A 22045-nucleotide genomic window follows, 5' to 3' on the forward strand; every position below is an offset into this window, starting at 1 on the left:
TGCACATTAAAAAGGAAAAACAATTGTTTTTTTTTTGTGTGTAACTTAAGATGTACATTTTTGTCAGCCCTACCACAAGCTTTGGGCTATGAAGGAAGGGATATTGTATAGGAGTATCCAATAATAATGATCACAAAGAACTCTAGAGTCCCACGTTTTTCCTGAGTGAATTGGAGCCTGATCTCATACACCTATAAATCTTTTCAACCTCCTATATTGATAAACTCTGTTTTTCACTGATAAGTGCTCATAGTTTTCAGAAACTGGCTGAAATATTAATTACTTCTGTGCTAATTGTTTATAAGCAAAGTAATACTTTGCTGCTTTGTTTATTGCTGCCTTATCGTGATCTCTGCCCTATGTATGCCTTGTCCACTCACCTGTCACCAGCCACTATGGACCTTTGGACTGCTTTGATGCTGAGTGCTTTAAGTGTCCACGCCCCAACTGATAGAAAAAAACGACTTTGGGTTGCTTCCACAAACTTCACCCTCTTTCAGCACAAAGCAGTTTGGAGATGTTGTTGCCTATTTTTCCATAGAAATGGAAGGTATAAATTGACTGTGGGGAAATATAACAGTGGTCCATTGTATGCTTTGAATGTAGCCCTTGCTGCTCTGCCACAGCAACTTGTTTTTTTAAGTGGACATTTTTCTTGCTCTTCCTCTCTCCCTCCACTCCCTATGCTCTCCCCTTCCTAATGTCAGGGGAAACAGGATTACCTTTATTCCCCATCCCACACAGTTATCTGTCCCTGAGTTCACACCCACCATAGGAATGAAGTAATCCTGACTCTGGGGATGGTTCCAGAAGACCTCAGCAATGACTATGTCCCAAATTAACAGGTGAATTACAATGCCAACAGAGTGCCGCAGTCTGGCTGGGCACAATCAGGAGCCACTTGTCAAAAGAAACTAACTTTATTTTTAGAACCACACACGCCAAACAAAACAGCCTCTCAGGAAAAACCCTCAGAGCCTCAACTGCCACCACCGGCTTCCCACCAGCCTCTCTCTCCCACCACCGGCTTCTCTCCACCTCCCACAATCCTCCTGCTCTTGAGGCCGATTGGCTGGGTCACGTGGGCGGAGCCAAAAAAGTCCCCCAATGAGCAGCTCCGTGGTCTGAAAGGGCAGGGAAACAGCCCAATGAGCATCACTGCAGAGGAGCCAATCAGCTAGATGTTGCTGGAGCCGCTGTGAGCCAATCATCAGCCAGCAGCTGGAAGTTTGCTGGCAGCTGGAAGTTTGCTGGGGCCCCTTTGGCTGTGGCTCTCAACATCTCCCCCTCTCTCTTTAAACAACAAGCATGTGGCGTAGGGACCGTGCCTGTTAGGCAGTCCAATTCAACATATGGTCCTTACCCGTCATCGGATGAACTGACCTCTAGGCGTCAGCCTCCTGTCTTAGGTTGGTACCACTGCAATTGGATCATACCCGTCACTGACTACCGGTCCAGCATACAGCCATACTTGTGGATAGGCCTTTGCACCTGTGGGGGGGTGAGGTTCTTTGCCTCACCTCTGTTGGCCCCAAATTTTAGACCATCACTAGTAGAGGAGGATGCAAAATGCCATGACATTAAGCCAATTGAGGGCTCCTTTGAAAAATTGTACCACCGGTGACATCATCAGAAAAAATACCCCAACACTACCACAAGTCGCTGCACCAACAGATAGTTCACAATGCATACAGGTGAGCTCACAATGTGTCCAGGCAAGTTCTGCAAGCAGTTCAGTGATGGCTATTGTAGAAGCTGTAGATTGGTTTTATCTTTGACTTCACCAGCACTGGGATGAAGATAGGAATTCTGGCAATAATGGCTAAAGAAAAAATTATGTAACATTCCAGAAGGCACTAAAAGAAAACAATTTTCTTAACAATTTACATTGTCTTCACCGGCACTGGGATGAAGATAGGAATTCTGGCAATAATGGCTAAAGAAAAAATTATGTAACATTCCAGAAGGCACTAAAAGAAAACAATTTTCTTAACAATTTACATTGTCTTTAAGAGAATTATTAAATATAATGAAAAGGAAAGATCTGTTAACCTTCTTTTTTGTTTACATATTAAAACAATCCTCAACAGTTGTTTACCCAATTTAAATTAAACCATATAAATCACGTGAAAAAAAAATATTTGGATCCATTTTATCATGAGCGCTCATCATATATGATATATGGACATACGTACATTCAAACATATAACACAAAACACAAGTGTGCACACATAATATAATACATACAACACATAACATTATAGTAAAGGCCTTATAACTTTTTACAGGTGAAATCTCCATTGCAATGTTTAAAAACTCTATAGTCAAAAAATAGAACTGATCAGCAAAACATTAACCTAGGTCTGTATGAGCTCAAAAAACAAAATAGAACTTCATGATATGGCAAAGGGCAATAATAAAATAGATATTGAAAAAAGCATCCTGGTTCTGTTGCAGATGTAAGAATAGCCAAACTGGAGTTTTGGATATCAGTTGTTATGGATTTGAGCCAAATCATCTTCTTTTTGGTCTGTAGAAATCGCTTTAGTTAATCTTTCTGGAATCCAAATCGGCTGCTGTTCTCTCTGTGGAAACACATAAACAGACCCCCGACTCCAGACAATCACTGGTTCAGGACCTTGGTTAATCTCTCTGGAATCCAAATCGGCTGCTGTTCTCCCTGTGGAAACACACAAACAGACCCCCGACTCCAGACAATTACTGGGTCAGGACCTTTCCATTGTCCTGTTAGAATATCCTTCCAAAGTACCTTGGGCTTATGTACATTTTTTGGACACATATGCCTTTCCACAGCACTAAGCCCTGATGAATCCAAATTTAAAAAGTTTAGAGTAAAAAGGGTTATTTTAAGTTTATCTTTGGGGAATATATACCCCTTCCCAATTCCTTCTTTTTGCTTTAATAAGTACATTTTAATAGTTTGATGAGCTCTTTCAACTATGCCTTGTCCCTGTGGATTGTATGGGATTCCTGTTATATGAGTAATGCCAAATGTTGAGCAAAATTGTTTAAAAGAGGTAGAAGTATAACCAGGGGCATAATCTGTTTTTAACTGTTTTGGAACACCCACAGTGGCAAAATTTTGTAAGCAATGAGCTATAACATCTTTAGTTTTTTCTCCGGCATGAAGGGAGCCCATCAAAAATCCAGAAGAAGTATCAACTGTAACATGCAAATATTTTAATTTTCCAAATTCTGGCAAGTGTGTGACGTCCATCTGCCAAATATGGTTAGGTATCAATCCTCTAGGATTGACTCCAAGATTAACTTGTGGTAAAAAGGTCACACAATTTTGACATTGTTTTATTATTTGTCTAGCTTGTTCCTTAGTTATTTTAAAACACTTTTGTAAAGTATTAGCATTGACATGGAACTTTTTATGAAAATTTATAGCTTCTTCTAGTGTAGAGAAAATATGTATGTCATGTGTAGTTTTATCTGCTAAATCATTGCCCAAACTAAGGGCTCCAGGCAATCCTGTATGTGCCCTGATATGTCCTATAAAGAATGGATCTTTTCTGTCCCAGATTAGACTTTGTATAGTGGAAAGCAAAGAGAAAACAGTAGAAGAAGGGGAAATCCTACCAGCATCTTCAAGAGATACTATAGCATTAACTACATACTGACTATCAGAAAATAAATTAAATACAGAATCTTTAAACATCACAAAAGCTTGTAAAACTGCATTAAGCTCTACCTTTTGAGCTGATTGTTTGGGTACTAAAAATGTAAAAGTTTGATCAGGGGTAACTACTGCTGCTGTACCATTATTTGACCCATCAGTGAATATATTTGGAGCATTCATAATAGGTGTTTTTCTTGTCATTTTTGGAAAAATTACAGGATGCAATGACCAAAAAAACAATAAAGGATTAGATGGTAAGTGGTTATCAAATGAAACATTAGATTTGCACATGATTATTGCCCAAGTATTTAACTCATTAGCTAACTCATCAATTTGATTCATAGTATATGGAGTAATAATTTTATTGGGAGAAATTCCAAACACTCCCTTTGCTGCTTTTATTCCTTTGAGTATTAATTGTCCTACAGCCTCAGGATACCTAGTAAGAATAGTGTTAGGAGAATAAGATAAATGTATCCATAATAATGGACCTTCTTGCCAAAATACTCCTGTAGGAATATTTTTTGTTGGTAGTACAATAAATAATAAAGGCAAACTTATATCAATTCTATCCAAATGCATATTTTCCATATATGTTTCAATGATTTTTAATGCCTTTCTTGCTTCAGGCGTTAACATTCGGGGTGAATTTGGATCTGATGGACCTTTTAGGATATCAAATAAAGGTCCCAACTCTCCTGTTGGTATACCTAAATAAGGCCTTATCCAATTTATGTCTCCTAATAACTTTTGAAAGTCATTAAGTGATTTGAGTTGATCTACTCGTATTTGAATTTTTGGTGGACGGACCATGGTTGAGGATAATAGAACTCCTAAATAATTAATTGGAAAATTTAATTGTACTTTATCTATTGCTATCTCTAGATTATAATTTTTTAATAAGTTTGTAAGTGTGGCATAACATTCTAGCAATGTGTTTTTATCTTTGTGTGCTAATAATACATCATCCATATAGTGAAATATTTGTAGTTCAGGATTTTGATTTCTAAGTGGCTGGATTACTTTGTTAACATAAATTTGACACATAGTTGGGCTGTTAGCCATCCCTTGAGGGAGTACTTTCCATTCATATCTCTGATCAGGACCTTCATGATTCAGTGCAGGGATAGTAAATGCAAAACGTGGACTATCCTCAGGATGAATTGGAATTGAAAAAAAACAATCTTTAATATCTATAACTAAAACATACCAGGTTTTTGGCAAAGCAGACAACTGAGGAATCCCTGATTGAGCAGGTCCCATAATAACCATCTCATTATTAATGGCTCTTAAATCTTGCAATAATCTCCATTTACCAGATTTCTTTTTGATGACAAAAATGGGAGTATTATGGGGAGATACAGAAGGTTGTATATGTCCTTCTGCTAATTGTTGTTTGACCAGGTCATGGGCTGCTTGTATCTTTTCTTTAGTCAGAGGCCACTGAGGAACCCATACTGGTCTTTCTGATTTCCAAGTAATTTTTATTGTCTCAGTGGCCCTTTCTGAAAATCCAACCCATGTCTGTCTGTTCCTTGATCTATTTGTATTGGTGCTGCTATACCTTGTTCTTGTTTTTCTAATCTTTTTCCTTTCCTAAAACCTTGTCTAGTCATAATAATGGGTGCATTTTGGTTGATGTTATTTGTTAATGTCAAACCTAATTGATCTAGGACATCTCATCCCCATAAATTTACGGGAAGATGATCCAATACATATGGCTGTATAGTTCCTTCACATCCTTCAGGATCCTTCCAATCTAATACCATTGCACTTCTATGGGGATTAGTTGCCATTCCTAGGCCTCGAAGCTTTTGAGTGGCTTGTTGTAATGGCCAATGTTTTGGCCATTCTTGACGAGAGATGATGCTAAGGTCTGCACCTGTATCCAGTAGCCCATTAAATTCATGTCCTTGAATATTTAGTTTTAGCATGGGGCGAGAATCTAAATTTAAAGAAAGCATAGCCCAATCTACACCTGTGGAGCCTAATCCCTTGGAACCTCTTTCTACAGTACGACTGGAAAATTTATCATGTAGGCTGGGTATTATTAGTAACTGTGCTATTCTATCTCCTGGTGAAATTACATTTAAATTGTTGAAGGCCTTGAACAGCCATCTGGGAAAGCTTCATGCAGTTTTCTAAGGATGCCAAAGTTGGAGCACGAAACTCCCTTTCTTCACGGCTCCGGGCCATTAATATTAGTTGGCAGATTACATTAACCATTTCTTGAAGCAAAGCAGGGCATTTTTTCAGCATAAATTGCTGATCTTCTTCAAGGGTCTCAGGAATTTTCATTCTAGCAAGATGAGACAGTAAAAGAACTCTGGCCTTCAGGCTATATGGGCAGGTAAGTGGAGGCTCATTCTTCTTTAAATTAATGCTGCCAATCTCTCTGATCAGCTGTGGTATTAGAATATTATCTGTTGGTCTGCTTGTAGCATCTTTATTATACTGGGGATCAAATTCAGAAGCTCCAGCCAAAACCATGATGAGACGTTTCATATCCATATTTCGGGTTTTATAAACAAAGTATGTATAAATCTGTGTTGTGCGTATTAAAATCTGGTCTCCACTATATCGTATTGAACGATACCACCAAGAACCCACAACAACTGGAAGGATAACCATAAATGCCAATCCATATACAAGTAAAACCAAAATTGAATTTTTCTGGTCAACTATCCAAGCTGGCAGGGCAATTCCAAAGCTTGTGGCTTGAGGCCCATCTGGATTTCCAAATTCTTCCCAATTTTTTCGGGACTCTTCATCTGTTAAAGCTGCATAAGCTTTTGCTATCCTCATGAACATGACTTCATCGCCTCCTTTATCTGGATGATACTTAAGTGATAGCAAACGATATTGTTTCTTAATTTCTGCTACTGTTGCTCCAGGATCCAAATTTAATACTTCATAAGGATTGTATTCTTGATATTCTCGATCTGTTTTGGACACTTTGTATGTAAGGAATAAGAACAATGCCCATCCTGCTAGTAGAACTATTTTCTTTACTGTAGGAATAATATTTGGCTGGGGTTTTAACAACCGTAAACGATACCACATACATCTTCCATATACTTTTCTGATATTCTTTAATCGAATTTGCTCGGCATTCTGGTCTCGGGGCCAGAGGTAGTATGTGGCTGGGATCACGATGAGCCCAACAAAGGAGGTGAGGAAGTAGAAGAAGGTGTTCCCACTGTCATCGTACTGGAACTGCTGCCCCGCCATGGCTCCCCCTCCTCCTCCTCCTCCTCGCTCTTCTCACCGCCGGCGCCACGACCCCGCTCTGCGCCCTGGCTCCCAGCGCCCCGGCCCGGTGCAGCGTAGCTCGGACGCCGCCGCCGCCGCCTCCTCCTCCTCCTCTCCTCCCCGCCCCCATTTGGTGCTGATAACGCCAAGGTCGCGGGTTCGTTCCCGTACGGGCCACCAAATGCCGCAGTCTGGCTGGGCACAATCAGGAGCCACTTGTCAAAAGAAACTAACTTTATTTTTAGAACCACACACGCCAAACAAAACAGCCTCTCAGGAAAAACCCTCAGAGCCTCAACTGCCACCACCGGCTTCCCACCAGCCTCTCTCTCCCACCACCAGCTTCTCTCCACCTCCCACAATCCTCCTGCTCTTGAGGCCGATTGGCTGGGTCACGTGGGCAGAGCCAAAAAAGTCCCCCAATGAGCAGCTCCGTGGTCTGAAAGGGCAGGGAAACAGCCCAATGAGCATCACTGCAGAGGAGCCAATCAGCTAGATGTTGCTGGAGCCGCTGTGAGCCAATCATCAGCCAGCAGCTGGAAGTTTGCTGGCAGCTGGAAGTTTGCTGGGGCCCCTTTGGCTGTGGCTCTCAACACAGAGAACATGTGGAATGTCGCCTTGGAAACACCTCTTTAAAAGCCCCCTATTCCTGCTTATGGATAGATTCATGGCCTTTGGTACAGGAATTCCCGGTGCTGCTTCTTCACTAGCAAAGCAATAAAACTTCTTTTTCCTTTATCTTAAAACCATGTCCTCCTAATTGGATTGTCATTTTTTATGTAACCCCCAGCAGTCACCCTGAGTCAAACACAGGCATTTCTGTAGAGGATCCATGCACGATGCAAGTGAGTATCCAAAGATATTCAAATTAAGTGGAATACAGAAAAATCACAAGAAAATTCGGGCCAGTTCAGGTCAGGTTTTGCCCTGGAGTGAATTAGCTGTTTGAGTCTCTGGGCTCAGAGCGTCTGCATGGAAGAATGACAGGTGCAAGTCCCTGATCCTCTAAAGTCTCCCTCCTAGGGTTGGGACAGGGCTGTGTACCTATGTAAGATGTGGTGGGAGAAAGGGGTTTTATAGTTGTCACAGGCAGCGGCCTTTGATCCATAGGCTGGTTGTCCCTGCAGGGTGCTGCCCACCTTGGTCACAGCCTGGTCACAGCAGCTCAGAGCCAGAGGTTCCACAGATGCGGAGCCAAGGTCAAGGGAACTGAGCAGCTTGCTCACCCCACTGCAGCGCTGGGTGGCTTCTGGGCTGCGGGGTCCGCCTGGCAGGACCCATGGCTCCATGACATGGTCCAGCAGCTGCCGCCTCTGCTCTTCTCTGAGCTGGAGGGAGGGGCCTCAGGCTGCTGCTCAGACGCTGTCCACGCCCCAGCCGGCCTCGGGCTTGGATTCTGCAAATCAGCCTCCTGCTCAGACACTGGGTGGGAGGCGAAAGTGAAAGAAAAAGTGGCGCTTTTTCGGGGAAAGCCCAGGTCTTCTGGGAACCTGCCTCTAGCTGGTCCCTGGCTTGTCCTGGGAGGCGGTGGCTTGGCCAGGCCACTGCCTCTGCCTCTGTCCCTGTTCCCAGCTCGCTGCTGCAGCACCAGGGACCCTCAGGGAGGTGAGCACAGAGGTGCGGTGGCCCTTTCCCCCACACCTGGAGCAGAGGGACCGCAGGCTAGGGAGCCAGGGCAGGGGCTGGGCTCCTGAAGGAGCAGGTGCCAAGGGTTGGCTCCTGGCTCTGGACAAACAGCTGTCCTCAGGGCGACTGGGCTTTGCCTCCCCGCAGCTGGGAACTGTGCAGCTCAGGGCTCCGGGCTCCGGGCTCCGTTCTTCTCCTGAGAAACCCGGGGCCCCGCAGCTTCAGGGCTCCTCTTGGAAGAAGCTGCAGCTGGCTTCGCCTCCTGATGCAGCCCCAGTGTCCCGTCCTCTGGATTCAGGATTATTTCGTCCTGTTTACTTGATGAACGACGCAGGGAGGTGTCCTGGCAGTTACTGAGCCAGGCATTTTGCAGAGATTTCCCGGATAAAGAGAGAGCAGCGAGGACAGTCCTGAGACTACAGAGCTGGAAAGGGACGGGAGGGACTCTGAACCCACTTCAGCCACTTGTGCCTCTGCTAAGGAGAAGGTCTGTTTTCCCCTGTAGAGAGGGCGAGCAGCTCCCCTGCCAGCCAGGACACCCTGCCGTTCTGAACTAGGTGAGCAGAGAGACCCTTCAATCATGGCGATCAGAAGGACATCTCCATTCTACAAAGGTAGGCTTCCCTCCCGTGCAGCCAGTTCACCCTGGGAAAGTGGAGCCCAGAGATGGCTCGGTGGGAGAAAGATGGAAAATAGACTGGCCCAGATGCTGAAAACGCACGTGGGCTGGGGTCGCGGGTCATGGCGATCCCTTGTCCTGCGTGGGTGGATCCCAGCGCTGCAAACGCAAGTCCCCAAACCAAGGGGACACCAGGACCTGTGAGACATATTTCTCTGTAGCCAGCCGCCTCCCCTCTGTGACTTTCTGCTTCTCTTCCTCCTGGGCTCTAAGGCGTGTGGCAGTCCAGGGCTCTGTGCTGGGGCTGTGCTCGTCCTTTTGGTGAGGAGTTCTGCTTCCTCACTGATGAAGTCTGAACACTGGAGAAGCCGTCAAGGCAAGCATGTAGAGCAGGGTTTATTCAGAAGGTCGTAACCCAGAATTCTCCCGGGAGCAGAACGGGCCCTAGCTTGTATCCTGGTATCCCAGGAAGTGAGGGTGTCCTGCCCTTTACACATCCTGGACCTTCTGTGTCTTCCTGCCTTCTTTCCCCTATCTTTCTCCTTCCTGCACACCTGAGTAGGCCCAGGAGATGTCCTCAGTGGAATGGCCAAAAGGTGAGAAGCCCCTGGGCAGGGGGAAGGGCTAAATGGAGTGATGGGGGAAGGAAGCCGGCCTGGAGAAGTGAATGAACAACGTTTACAACTCCCTGTAGGGAGGGACAATTCCTGGGACAGGTTCTTAGCCCTGGGTTGGAGCAGAGCTGAGGAGGAAGGGCTCTAAGGCATGGACATGTCAGTATCTCGGGGCAGTCTCCAACTTCCCAGACCCAAAAGGGCCTTCCCTCTCTCCTGCTGGATTCCTGTCTGCACACACTGCCTGTCTTTCATTCTGGCTTCATGACTTCTCTTCCTCTAGAGCTCCCCTGTCCCTGGCTTTAACCTCAGGACTGGAATCGAACTTGAACCTGAGTTTCAACACAGCACATTCACACCAGAACAGTGCCTGGGCCACACTGGGAAATGCCTCCTCCCATCCTCTGGTGTTCACAGCTCTGGGGACACAGGGATCTAGGTGGCTGGCACCTTTGTGCAATCAATCCATCAGTCAATCTCAGTGCCCCTTTCTCCTCCCTTCCCTGGCCTAGGCAGGTGGATGGTGGCTGGGCTTCAGATGGGGTCTCAGTTCTTATATTGTATGGGAAACCCTTGTTCCTCTCTGCTGCTGTCCTTGACACCCACACCAATCCATTCTGTGACCAGATCCGGGGCCGGGGAGGAGATTCCCACACCAAACAATCCTGCACTTCTTAGTGGGGACCAAGGGCTGTCCTCCAGCTAATCAATTGTGACCTACCAGGGGCTAGCCTCAGGGTCCTGCGAGCTGGGGGCTCAGGCCCAGCAGACCCTCCCACTCAGAGGCCAGTCCCAAGTCCCAGCCTCTGCCAGAGTGGCGTCCAGGCTCCCGGAGCCCCGCCCTCCTGGCGAGCATACAGAGCAGGGTTTATTTAAAAAGGGGTAAAATAGACTTCTCTCAGGAGGGAGGAGGGGCCATGACTGGCACCGTACAAGTCAAGGAGTCGTGCCTTTTATTGGTCCTAGGCCTCCTTTGTCCTCCTGCTCTCTTCCCCTTATCTCTCTCCTTCCTGCTACCTGACCTGGCCCAGGAGTTGCAGGGTGGGGTGGCCAAAAGGTGAGAGGCAGGTGGGCTGGAGGGGCCAAGGTGGAGTGTTCTGGGCCGGAAGGGGGCATAATTAACAACTCCCTGTGGGGAGGGTCGATCCCTGGGACGAGTTACCTTAGAACAGGTTGGAGCTGGGGCAGGTGATCTGGATAAGGTGGAGGAAGGCTTGAAGTCATGAGCACGTCAATCCTCCATTCTCTGGATCTGACCCTTGCCTATCTGCCTGTCTAGTTCTGGTTTCAATTTTATTAAACACTATAAGTCACAAAATCAGACCTAATATTCATATGTCCTTGGGCATACAATCTATACAGTCTTTATAAATGCCTTATCATGAAAAAAGGATTTTTTTTCTTTAACTGGGGATTGAACCCCGGGGTGTTACCCACCGCCTTTTACTGCTTATTTGGAGGTAACAATGATGCTCTGGAAATCGTAGGGTCACCAGATGAAGATCTGTCAGATGAAGAAAACTATTTCTTGAAGTATCATAGAGAACAATTTTTGAAAGATTTCCCCAAGTGGAAACAGGAACAAGAAAAAATTATCAGAGAGCTCCGTGCCCGGGCAGATGAGGTTGACGCCACCCATGAACAAACCAACAAGATCAACATGGTGGCCCACACCACAGCTGTCTTCTCTAGAGCCATGAGCTTCTTGGGGATTGCCCTCGCTCCACTGACCACAAGAGGAAGCCTCACGCTTTCAGCTGCCGGCAAAACTTTGGGGGCAGCAGCTGGGATCACCAGTGATGTGAGCAACCTGATAGAAGGGTCCTGCAATAAAAAAGTTAAAGCTCAGGCCACCGGGCACGAGCCTACCAGTGAGCCAGAGTTCAAGCAGGTGGATGAGAAGTCCATTTTCACAGCTATTACTAATATCATGGACAAGTTTCAAGACACCTCCAAGAGTCTCAGGAAGAGCAGGCGTGCCTACAGGGTAGCCCAAGCCAAGCCAAGCTTGGCTAAGGCTGCCAAGTATCGCCTGACAGGTGGCAAAGTCTCAGGCAAAACCAGCACGTATGTGCAAAAGGCCTTTGATGGCACACCTCTGGGAATGACCAAAAGTGCTCTCTTGGAGGGAGGTGCAGAGACGGCTGTCCACCTCGTCCGGGATTTGTGCAATCTCTCTGATACCTGGAAGAAACTGAAGGATGGAGACAGGGCACAGCGGGCAAAAGAACTAAGGGCCCAGGCCCAGGAGCTGGAAGAGCTGGTGACACAGTACAGCCACCATTATGAGCGGCTACAGCAGGTGAGCTCAGGATGTTGGAAGGGGGCTTTGGCCCAAATCCATGGAAACCAAGGTTGTCCAGAAGGGTTTAAGGGAGTGTGTGCTTGTGAGTGTGGCAGTGAAGTTTGCATGGATGTCCTTGAGGACATAGCATATGGTGGCCCTGAAGGCCCAAACTGTAAGAGGTTCCCCTGGAGATGGCAGTCCTGCACAGACCTGGTCACCTGTTCCCTCTCCCTTAAGGCTCCTTTAGGACCCTGTGCCAGGAAGAGTATCTTCCTGGCTTTACACAGGAGGTCACTGAGCCATATGGAGTGCTCTGGACTCAGTTATGTCCCCCTCAAATTATTCATCAAACGCCTAAGCCCAGTGCGGCAAGCTGGGGGTGGGGCTTGGGGAGGTGACGAGGGTTGAATGCAGACCTAAGGACAGGCCCTAATCTGATGGGATCAATGTCCATATAAGAGGAGGAAGAAGCTAGAGAGGGTCCCCCTGCCCCCAAAGCACCACACCGAGAAGCCCTTTAAGGGCACAGAGAAGGCAGCCACCTGCCAATAAGAAAGAAGAAACCCCTGCTGGGAGCACAGTGGGCCAGCACCCTGACCTAGGCCAGCACCCTGACGTGGGCCAGCACCTTGACCTGGGCCAGCACCCTGCTGTGGGCCAGCACCCTGACCTGGGCCAACACCCTGACCTGGGCAGCACCCTGACCTGGGCCAGTGCCCTGACCTGGCCAGCACCCTGACCTGGGCCAGCACCCTGACCTGGGCCAGAGGCCTCTGGAACTCTGGGAACTACGTGTCAGCTCTATGAACCACTCTCTCTGTGGCCTTCCATCACGGCAGCCAAGACCAGCCTGACAGGGGTGACGTGGCTGGCCAGTGTCCCCTCTGCTCCAGCTGCTCTAACAGTGTATGCAGACCAGGTGACTTGTCAACAACAGAAATGTGTCCTTCCCAGTTCTGGAGGCTGCACGGCCAAGGTCCAGGTGCCTGCAGAGGCAGGCTTGGTGCTGGGGAGGCTCCCTCTGCGTCACAGAAGGCCCCTTCTTGTCCTTCCTCACCTGGACGGAGGGGCAAGCAGGTCCCTCAGGGCCCTCTCATAGGAGCCAGTCCCACAGGTGAGGCCCCGCCCTCATGGCCTGTCACCATCCCAAGGCCCCGCCTCCTAGGGCCAACACTTGGGGGTTAGGGGTTGACCTGTGAATTTTGGGGAACACAAATATTCAGGGCCTAGCACCAAGTTCCCCAGGATCTTCTGTTAGCTGCAGGGCGGGCTGAACTGTCAACCCCACTGTCTGGCTCCTGACCGCTTGTTTGCCTCAAGGCTGAGCACTCAACCCCCAAGACCCCCACTCGCCTGGTACAACAGAAACCCACATCCCGCCCCTGCCCGGTCAGCCTGAGAAGCAGAAGGTGACACCCTGAGCAACTCCTGTGTGATCCTGTCACTGCAGGCCACCAGGCAGCTCGCAGACCCAGAGACCGCACTAGATTTTGGCTATAAAAACTCTCCTGCCTGGGGTTGTGGCTCAGTGGTAGAGTGCTCCCTTAGCGTGTGCGAGGCCCTGGGTTCCATCGTCAGCACCACATAAATGAAGAAAATGAGGATGTGTGTCCAGCTACAACTAGAAATAAAAAATAAAAAATTCCTCCTGCTGCTCGCTCTCTTTCCTCTTTCCTGCTGTCTGTCTCCCTCTCTCTCCCTCTCTCCCCCCTCCCTGGTAATCAGAGACCACCGCAATAAAGATCTCTTGGTCTCACCGAGTGTCTCTCACTTTCCTTTCATTTTCCTTCTCTCTTTTTTTCTCTCCCACTCCCCTCCTTGTCTCTCTCTCTCTGGGGACTGAGCCCAGGGGCACTTTTATCCTGAGGTAAACCCCAGTCCTTTTCATTTTTTTAAATTTTGAGCCAGGGTATCACTAACTGATCAGGCTGCCCGTGACCTTGGGATGTCCTGCCGCAGCCTGCCCCATAGCTAGGATTTCAGGAGTGCTCAGTGCATTTAGCTCTTTTCATTTTAAAATTCATGACATGTAATAATTGTACTGTTTTTTTTTCTCCCAGAAACTCTATTTTCGTTCTATGTTGTTGCGTTTTGTTTTGTTTTGTTGTGTTTGTTTTGTTTTGTATTTCCTCCCACAAATTCTTGAATTCTTGACAAGAAGAACAGAGCAAAATCTTTTGTCTTGGGAAAGCAACAGAGACTCAAACTCAGCCTCCATCCGAGGCGCAGGACAGGTTCCAGGGCCAAGGGAAGCAAAGCAATTAACCTAGCTACCCAGGAGCGCCACTCGGAGGGACCAGAACCTGCTGCCCCCCTCACAGCACAGCGAAGGTCACGGCGAGCGGAGACCCAGGTGGAGTGGCAGCATGAGGGCCCTGGCAGGCGCAGGCGCAGGCGCAGCTGAAACCCCCACGCATGCGATGACTTCGAGACCCCAGCCTTGCGTACCTTACAAGCACTATAAAGCTACACATTTCTGTCTTTTGGTTGAGTGTAAGGATGGCCTTAGGCCTTAGCCTAAGCAACTCCATTTTAAAATAAATCTGCATGCTCACCAGGCAAGCCACAGAGCCCTCAGATAGTCAATCAGGCACAGCCCGATAAAAGCAAGTCACTTTCCACAACCCTGATAAGAGCCAGAAGGGTATCAGGGCGGAAACCACAGACCATATGTCCATTCTAATATGTAAGGTGTCACTAAGTAAACCTGGTAACAGCTGATAGGGACCCAAAGGGCAAGCAGAAGCTCCCAAAATTTAGTATAAATAATGGAACAAATGAACATTCAGCCAGCCGACACCGATGCCCACATGCCAGAGACCCTCATGAGGACCTGGACTACACCCCAACTCTTCTCATCATCTGCCTGATCCTCTGCATCGTCCTCACCGCTTGCAAACTCGACAGCTGCCTCTTGATCCTAGTGGGAAAGGCGACTTCTCCTTATGCCCATCTCCTCAGCCAGCCACCAACTCACACCAGGAGAAGCCTCCATCGGCTCCTGACCTGCTCTCTGCATCTGAGTGCGTGGGCATCTGCTGGACTTAAGGCCTAAGACTTGAGACTTTAAATCTAGCACCTAAACTCAGCATGCAGAGGGAATGTCTGTAACAGGTCTGTCAGGATGAAGTGTGTTTGCAGTGCTCAGAGTTAACTTAGAATTGTTTGCTTTGAATTGATTTGTCTATAGCAGTGCCCAGCATTAAAGATTGTCATTCCTTGATTAAGAACCTATAGAATGAAATTGTATTAAGTGATTTGAGTGAATAAAATATTGAAAAGGGCAGAAGTGCATGGATATTCTTTATCTCTCCTTTCGAAAGCAGATGTCACACTTTTGCCCATTGCGACATTGAATCAGGCCTGGATTTCCGTCCTCCCCCCTGCTCCAGCCTAAGAATAAAGAGTCTCACTCCTGTGTCCTCTGCAGGGTCTGATTCTTCTGATGGGAGCACAAGTGAGAAGTTAGCTCTCTACCAGGTGGCCTCTCTCACAGGGTCCCTGCTGGCTCAGAGCCAGGTTTGCACACAGTGGGATGTCCCTGTCCCTGGAACCTGCCCCACCAGATCACTTTGTAGGAAGGAAGGGGGCCCAGGAGCCCTCTGTGTCCCCCACAACCAAAATCCTCCCATGTCCTCAGGACTGCTCAAGTCCCCCTGTCTGTCCCGTCCACTCACCCAAAGATGACTTTTCTTTCCCGTGAGCTTTACATGCGATTTTTTCTTTAAAGAAAAGAAAGAGGAAGCCACACTGGCCAAAGGTGACAGCAGTTGCTATTCTTGCATGGAATTTCCTTCTGTGCTTTTCTTGCTTTGGGTTTTGAAGTGCTGGCTTTGCAAGACCCTCCCTGCAGGCCGCGTGATTGGTGTTTCTCTCTATTCCCAGGCCCCTCATTTGTCCACAGAGCTGTCACTTATCATCCTGCTGCTTTCACGAAGCAGAAACATCTAATATTCCACGCCTTCATTGGTTTTCATAGGCAGTTTTCCCACATCTTTTATGGGTGCGCTATCTGTACATAATGACGGACTTGTTACTCATCCGTTCATGCACACAGCACAACAGGACTATTTGGCCAACGATCACTCCCCCGCCCTTCCCCCTCCTTCCCCACCTCCCAACCCTGGTCCCTCTCCTCCACTGGCCTCCCTTTGATTTTCATGAGATTTCCGCCCCCACACACACACCTTTCTTTTCCTATTTCCTCTCTAAAAACTTCCACACAGGAGAGAAAGCGTACAACACTTGACCTTCTCAGTGTGGCTTATTTCACTTAATATAACGTTCTCAAGTTCCTTCCATTTTCCAGAAAATGACATAATTTTATTTTTTTTTATGGCCCCATTCTGTATATACGCCACATTTTCTGGATCCATTCTTCTGATGATGGACACCGAGGCTGGTTCCATAGTTTGGCTACTGTGAATTAGGCTGCTATGAACATGGGTGTGCATGCTGATAGCATGATGGCATTAATTCTTCAAAACAAATACCGATGGGTCATAGAGCTGGGCTATATGGTGGTTCAAGGCCTCATAGAGTTTAATATGTTGCAAAATATTCACTTGACTACAGACAGTATTTTTCTTTTTGCAGTACTGACCTAGCCTTGCTTGTGCATGCTCCTTGAGGGCTCAATGGCTGAGCTGTATCTCCAGCCCCCCTCCCATTTTTGAGATAGTGTCTCGTTAATTGTCAAGGCTGGCCTCACACTGGAGATCCTCCTGGCTCAGCCTCCTGAGTAGCTGGAGTTGCAGGTGTGCACCCCCACACCTGGCTATGTACAGTCCTTTAATTAGGAAAAGATAGACATTGATGTTTTAAGTGCCCAAAACCAACTCAAAATGGCTTATAAAGTAAAAGGAATTAGTTGGCACACAGGGTTCACAAGCTTGGGGATACCATGGACTCACGTGTGTCTGGAAGCACGCAGCAAAAATGTCACCAGCCATTTGCTTTTCTGACTCACACGTTTCACAGGGCACCCAGCCCCAGGAGCTCTAGGTTCCTAGAGGAAGAGGCAGGGAGAGACCCTGGTCCACTCTGATTGGCCAAGCCCAGGCCCCGCCCCTGGCCCGCGGCTGCTGGGAGGCTCCTTGGGAACCACAGGGGAGGAGAGGGAACGAAACCCCAAGCAGAGGACCGGGGCTGTTGGCCTCTCCCAGTTCTTGAACTTTTAGATTATTTCAAGTTTTTATTTACACAGTATTACCAAGTGTTTACCTAAAGGCAGGGTCCCTTTTCCCTCCTGGAATTGTGGACCCAATAACAAGGTGGTCTGAGTGGGGGCAGGGCGACAATACTCATACACGGATATTTCAAATCATTTCCATCTCTGAAACCAGTTCCAACAACTGGAGGAACCCCTTCACCTGTTTTGCTCTGTGCATGGCCCCCGGACTGTAAACGGTATTTCTAGAGGTGGGATGCTGATGTCAGGCTTTCTGTGTTTGGGGATCCTCCACATCCGCCTTCCAACACCCCCGTCCTGCAGGCCCCTCAGCGGGAGTCTGCAGGCGCCGGTTCTCTCTCCTCGTGGCCAGCGCGGGCGGGACACGCTCATGCCTCTTACTTTTGCCAAGCCCATCAAAATGGTCTCCAGCAGTGGTCTGGTTTGCATTTTGGTGCTAGTGATGTTAAGCATCTTGACCTGTATTATTGGCCACTGGACGTGTGTTAGTCAGCTTTTCTCCTCCCGTGACCAAAAGACCAGACAAGAACAGCTAGAGGAGGAGAAGTTTATTTGGGGGCTCACAGTTTCCGAGGTCTGGGTCCATAGACGGCTGACTCCATTGCTCAGCGCCTGAGGTGAGGCAGAACATCATGGTGGAAATGGGTGGCAGAGGAAAGCAGCTGGGGACACGGCATCAGGAAGCAGAGAGAGAGAGAGAGACAGGCAGACAGACTCCCTTCCCACAGACAAAACATACACCCAAAGGCACGCCCCCACTGACTCACCTCCTCCAGCCACACTCTAGCTGCCTACGGTCACCACCTGGTCAGTCTCTATCCGGGGATTAATTAGCTTAAAACCCTCATAATCTAATCCTTTCACCTCTAAACTCCCTTGCATTGTGTCACACATGAGCTTGGGGGTGGGGACACGTCATGTCTGAATCATAACAGGGCATCTGTGAGACCTGTGTTCAAAGAGCACAAGAAATAACCTGCTGACAGAAAACAATGTCCAGGCTCAGTTGGAGACATCAAGGACTTTGCTACAGTTTCCCAAGACTCCAAAAAAGAATGGGCCCAGGACAGGGTGGATGGGGAGGTGGTGGGGGTGCGGAGGGGGCAGGGGTTCACATCTGTTACTCGTGATAAAAACTGAAGTTAAAAAAAACCAAGAGCGTCCCATAAAGATGTGAAACCACGAGTCCCTGGTTGTCCTGGTAAGTTCTTTTATGCTTTCAGAAAATCAGCAGCGCTTGTGCAGTGTGAACTGTCACCAAATGGAAAAGCTTGACATTATTGTGTATTTAGTCCACAAAGCAGACGTGACATTGATGATACTCCATGGTCACAAGAAAACCTTGGCTCAATCTCTTTTGTGACTCTGTAAGATGAACATGTTGAATAAAATGCTAGAAAGTATAAATCTGTGACACACCGATACCCAAATCTGCAGGGACCAAGTTGAGGTTTTCACAGCATATAAGGATAATTCAATATGTGGAAATTTATGCACATAATGTACTATATTTGTGGCATAAATAAAAAAGGAAAATTATGATCATTTGATTAGAGTCTGAAAATTCAGCACTTCATCCAAATAAAAATATTTAAGATAGGAATGAAACACACCACATCATGATGAAGAGTGGCTTTTGTAATCCAGCTGCCACCTCTGAAATGCTAGAGTCAATTCCACCCCATAAAGTAATTTAAGAATTCTAGCTAACTCAATAAGGCCCAGACAGAAAATAAGAAAAAAAAAAGTATAGAGAAGTTGGGGGAAAACAATATTATTTATTCATGAATTATTCATTCAATAACTATTGTATCAGCAAAGATTCAGAAAAGCCCAAGAGGAATATTAAAAATGAATAATATTTCCATGGAGTAAGAAAACAAGTTAGAAAATGTCACATTAAAAGATACGATTCATAATAGCATCAAAACAATTTAAAGTACCAAAGAAATGCATGTTGGCAATAACTACGAAATCAGCAAGTCCTTTTTGAGAGAAAATGGCACTGTGGGTCTCTGGGAAGGAGGTGCGAGGGTGGGAGAGACATACAGACCCGTGGCTTCCTCGAGGGACCCTCTGGGTCGCTTATGTTTGCAAACACTGCAACAGCAAACCATCGCCTTTGTAGAGCTCAAGGGTGTGAGGAGCTCCCAGCCCCTGCAAAGCTGAGAGGAGGAGGGGGCAGGGGAGCCAGAGACCAGCTCCATCACTGTTCAAGTGGGGACAAGAAAGGACGGGGGTGACATTCTACAAAGGACTTAAAACAATAACAAAAAGGTTAAGACTCCAATGTACAGGAGCGTCTCTCTGAACATGAGAGTCCATCTCCTCTTAAGAAAAGAGTAATGGCTATGACAAGTGTCCAGAAATATGGACACATTCGTATACTGTTACTTTTAAATTAGGGCATACAGGACTGCAAATTGGTGCAACCATTCTGGAATGGTATGGAGATTCCTCAGAAAACTTAGAATGGAACCACCATTTGACCCAGCTATCCCACACCTCGGTCTATACCCAAATGACTTAGAATCAGCATTCTACAGTGACGCAGCCGCATCAGTGTTCATAGCATCTCAATTCACAATAGCTAAACTATGGGACCAACCTAGATGCCCTTCACCAGATGAATGCATAAAGAAAATGTGCCATACATACACATATACAATGGAATACTACTCAGCCAAAAAGAAGAATGAAATTATGGTATTTGACAATAAATGGAAGGAACTGGAGATTGTCATGCTAAGTGAGATAAGCCAGTCCCAAAAAACCAAAGGCCAAATGTTCTCTCTAATATGTGGATGCTAACTCAAAATAAGGGGGTGGGGTGAGGGGAGAATTGAAGTTCAATGAGTTAAACAAAGGGGGATGACAGGAAGTAGGGATGGGAATAGGAAAGACAGTAGAATCAGTCATAACTTTCCTATGTTCATATATGAATACATGACCAGTGTAACTCCATATCATGTTCAATCACAAAAATGGGAAGTTATATTCCAAGTGTGTATAATATGTCAAAATGCACTCTAATGTCATGTATATATAAAAAGAACAAATAAAAATAAATGAATTAGGGGCTGGGGTTGTGGCTCAGTGGCTGAGCCTTGCCTAGCATGTGTGAGGTGCTGAGTTTGATTCTCAGCACCACATATAAATAAATAAAGTAAAGGTCCACTGACAACAAAAAAAATATTTTAATAAATAAAGAAAGAAAGAAATTAGGACACCCAATTGTAGGTGTAAAAGCCATGTGAAAAAACAAAAACACATTTGAAACATAATGGAGGAATAAAATTGGTGGCTGTGTGTGGTAGGGCCAGAGGTGATTTTTCGTCAAATTATATTGAAGATACATTTAAAGTGAATTTTGAGCAACAAGGGTGTCAGTCAGCTCTCCATCTCTATGACAAAACACCTGAGGCCTGGAGTTATAAGGAGAAAGGTTTATTCTGGGTCACATGATTGGTTGGCCCTGTTGCCTTGGGCCTGAGGGGAGGCTGCACAGTAGGGCAGGAGCATGTGTCAGGGCAAAACTGCTCCCTCAGTGGCCAGGGAGCAGAAGAACCAGAAAGAGGAGCCCGGAAGAATGGTCCCACAGTTCCTGTTGAGGACACGCCCCAAATTCCCAGACACGCCCACAGACCCCGCCTATTCCACCACCTTCCAATAGGGCCACTCTGACCAGGACTTTGCCACACAGGCCTTTGGGGGACATTCACATCCCAGCTCAGCACCCTGCAGTGCGGCCAGCCTAGTTAAAATGAACGAGCAAGCCACCAGGGGGCGCCTCATCTTGAGGAGCACCAGACTGTGCCCCTTTCAGGACGGGAGATGGTCAGAAGCTCCCTCTGCACTTCTCATTAGGCTACTGGCTAATTATCAGCGGTCTTTTGTGACTCAATATGTAGTATCAAATTCCAAAAACTGTTTGCCAGACTACTTTGCCCCCGAAGAGATGGCCAGTTTTAGTACTTCCCAGTCACCACTCAGTTTCCCCGCTTTTTGGTTATAATCATTGGGCAAAAATGATGTGAAATTTTTGAGACGTTAAGATTTTTGATATATTCTAACCTGGTCTTTTTTATTCCTGAAAGTGATCATTTGAGAGTCCCCTTCACCAAGCATTAAGCCTTTGGGGGCCACCTGGCTGCAGAAGCGCACTACTCTTAGATGCATAGACTTGGGAGAAGATTATGGAGGAAGCTGGAAGAGATAACCCTAGGGAAGAGGGAGCCCAGGAAGCCTCTGGAAGCTGAGTTCCAGGAAGGCAGGGGTTAGGGCGTTGTGCTCATGACACAGTCCCAGTAACTAGAACGCATCTGTCACAGGCCTGCACTTGGTAAGTATTGGAAGGAAGGAGTAAAATCTGGTTGTGTTCAGATTTTCTCGGCTGTGGCCGCCTTCATAGAATAAAACACACATATGTTGGGCTGGGGTTGTGGCTCAGTGGTGCAGCGCTTGCCTAGCACGTGTGAGGCACCCGGTTGGATTCTTAGCACCGCATGTAAATGCATAAAGTCCACTGACAACTAAAAAAATATTTTAAAACACACACACAAATGTGTTCAGCAAAGTTGGCTAAAGAGTTATTCATACTGCAACTGGAGATGCGCAGCAAGAAAGGAAAAGAAAAGATGTACTCAGACTAAGAACGTGTCCAGGGAAAGCCTCGTTCAGCAGGTCAACTGGAGCTCAGACAGGAGGCCTGTTGGGTGATGGGATCTTAGAAACCGAACTGGCTTCTTTTCTTCCAGCCCAGGCCTACTCCTCCTGGCCTTTCCCACCCTTTCACAAGCGGGGAGAATGT

General features: G+C 46.9%; 2 protein-coding genes across 3 annotated transcripts; one reads left to right on the forward strand and one right to left on the reverse strand.

The window, feature by feature from the left end:
- Positions 1-5698: 5698 nt before the first annotated feature.
- Positions 5699-6954, reverse strand: LOC124082763 (translocation protein SEC63 homolog). Its single transcript, XM_046429184.2, has one exon. The coding sequence runs from the start codon at positions 6875-6877 to the stop codon at positions 5714-5716; it is 1164 nt and encodes a 387-aa protein (XP_046285140.1). The 5' UTR covers positions 6878-6954; the 3' UTR covers positions 5699-5713.
- A 1369-nt stretch (positions 6955-8323) lies between these two features.
- LOC124082764 (apolipoprotein L6) lies at positions 8324-15333 on the forward strand. Of its 2 annotated transcripts, none has more exons than XM_046429186.2 (4): positions 8324-8515; positions 9030-9138; positions 11245-12059; positions 14105-15333. In XM_046429186.2, the coding sequence occupies exons 2-4, from the start codon at positions 9105-9107 to the stop codon at positions 14312-14314; spliced, it is 1059 nt and encodes a 352-aa protein (XP_046285142.1). In that variant the 5' UTR covers positions 8324-8515; positions 9030-9104; the 3' UTR covers positions 14315-15333. The 2 variants fall into 2 exon arrangements, with proteins under 2 accessions (XP_046285142.1, XP_046285141.1); XM_046429185.2 differs by having other exon boundaries at positions 8324-8503.
- The last annotated feature ends 6712 nt before the right edge of the window (positions 15334-22045 follow it).

Source organism: Marmota monax, unplaced genomic scaffold (genome assembly GCF_021218885.2).
Source record: "Marmota monax isolate L192 unplaced genomic scaffold, Marmota_monax_Labrador192_F-V1.1 WCK01_AAM20220418_F8-fsc00051, whole genome shotgun sequence".
In the NCBI taxonomy this organism is placed as follows: domain Eukaryota; kingdom Metazoa; phylum Chordata; class Mammalia; order Rodentia; family Sciuridae; genus Marmota; species Marmota monax.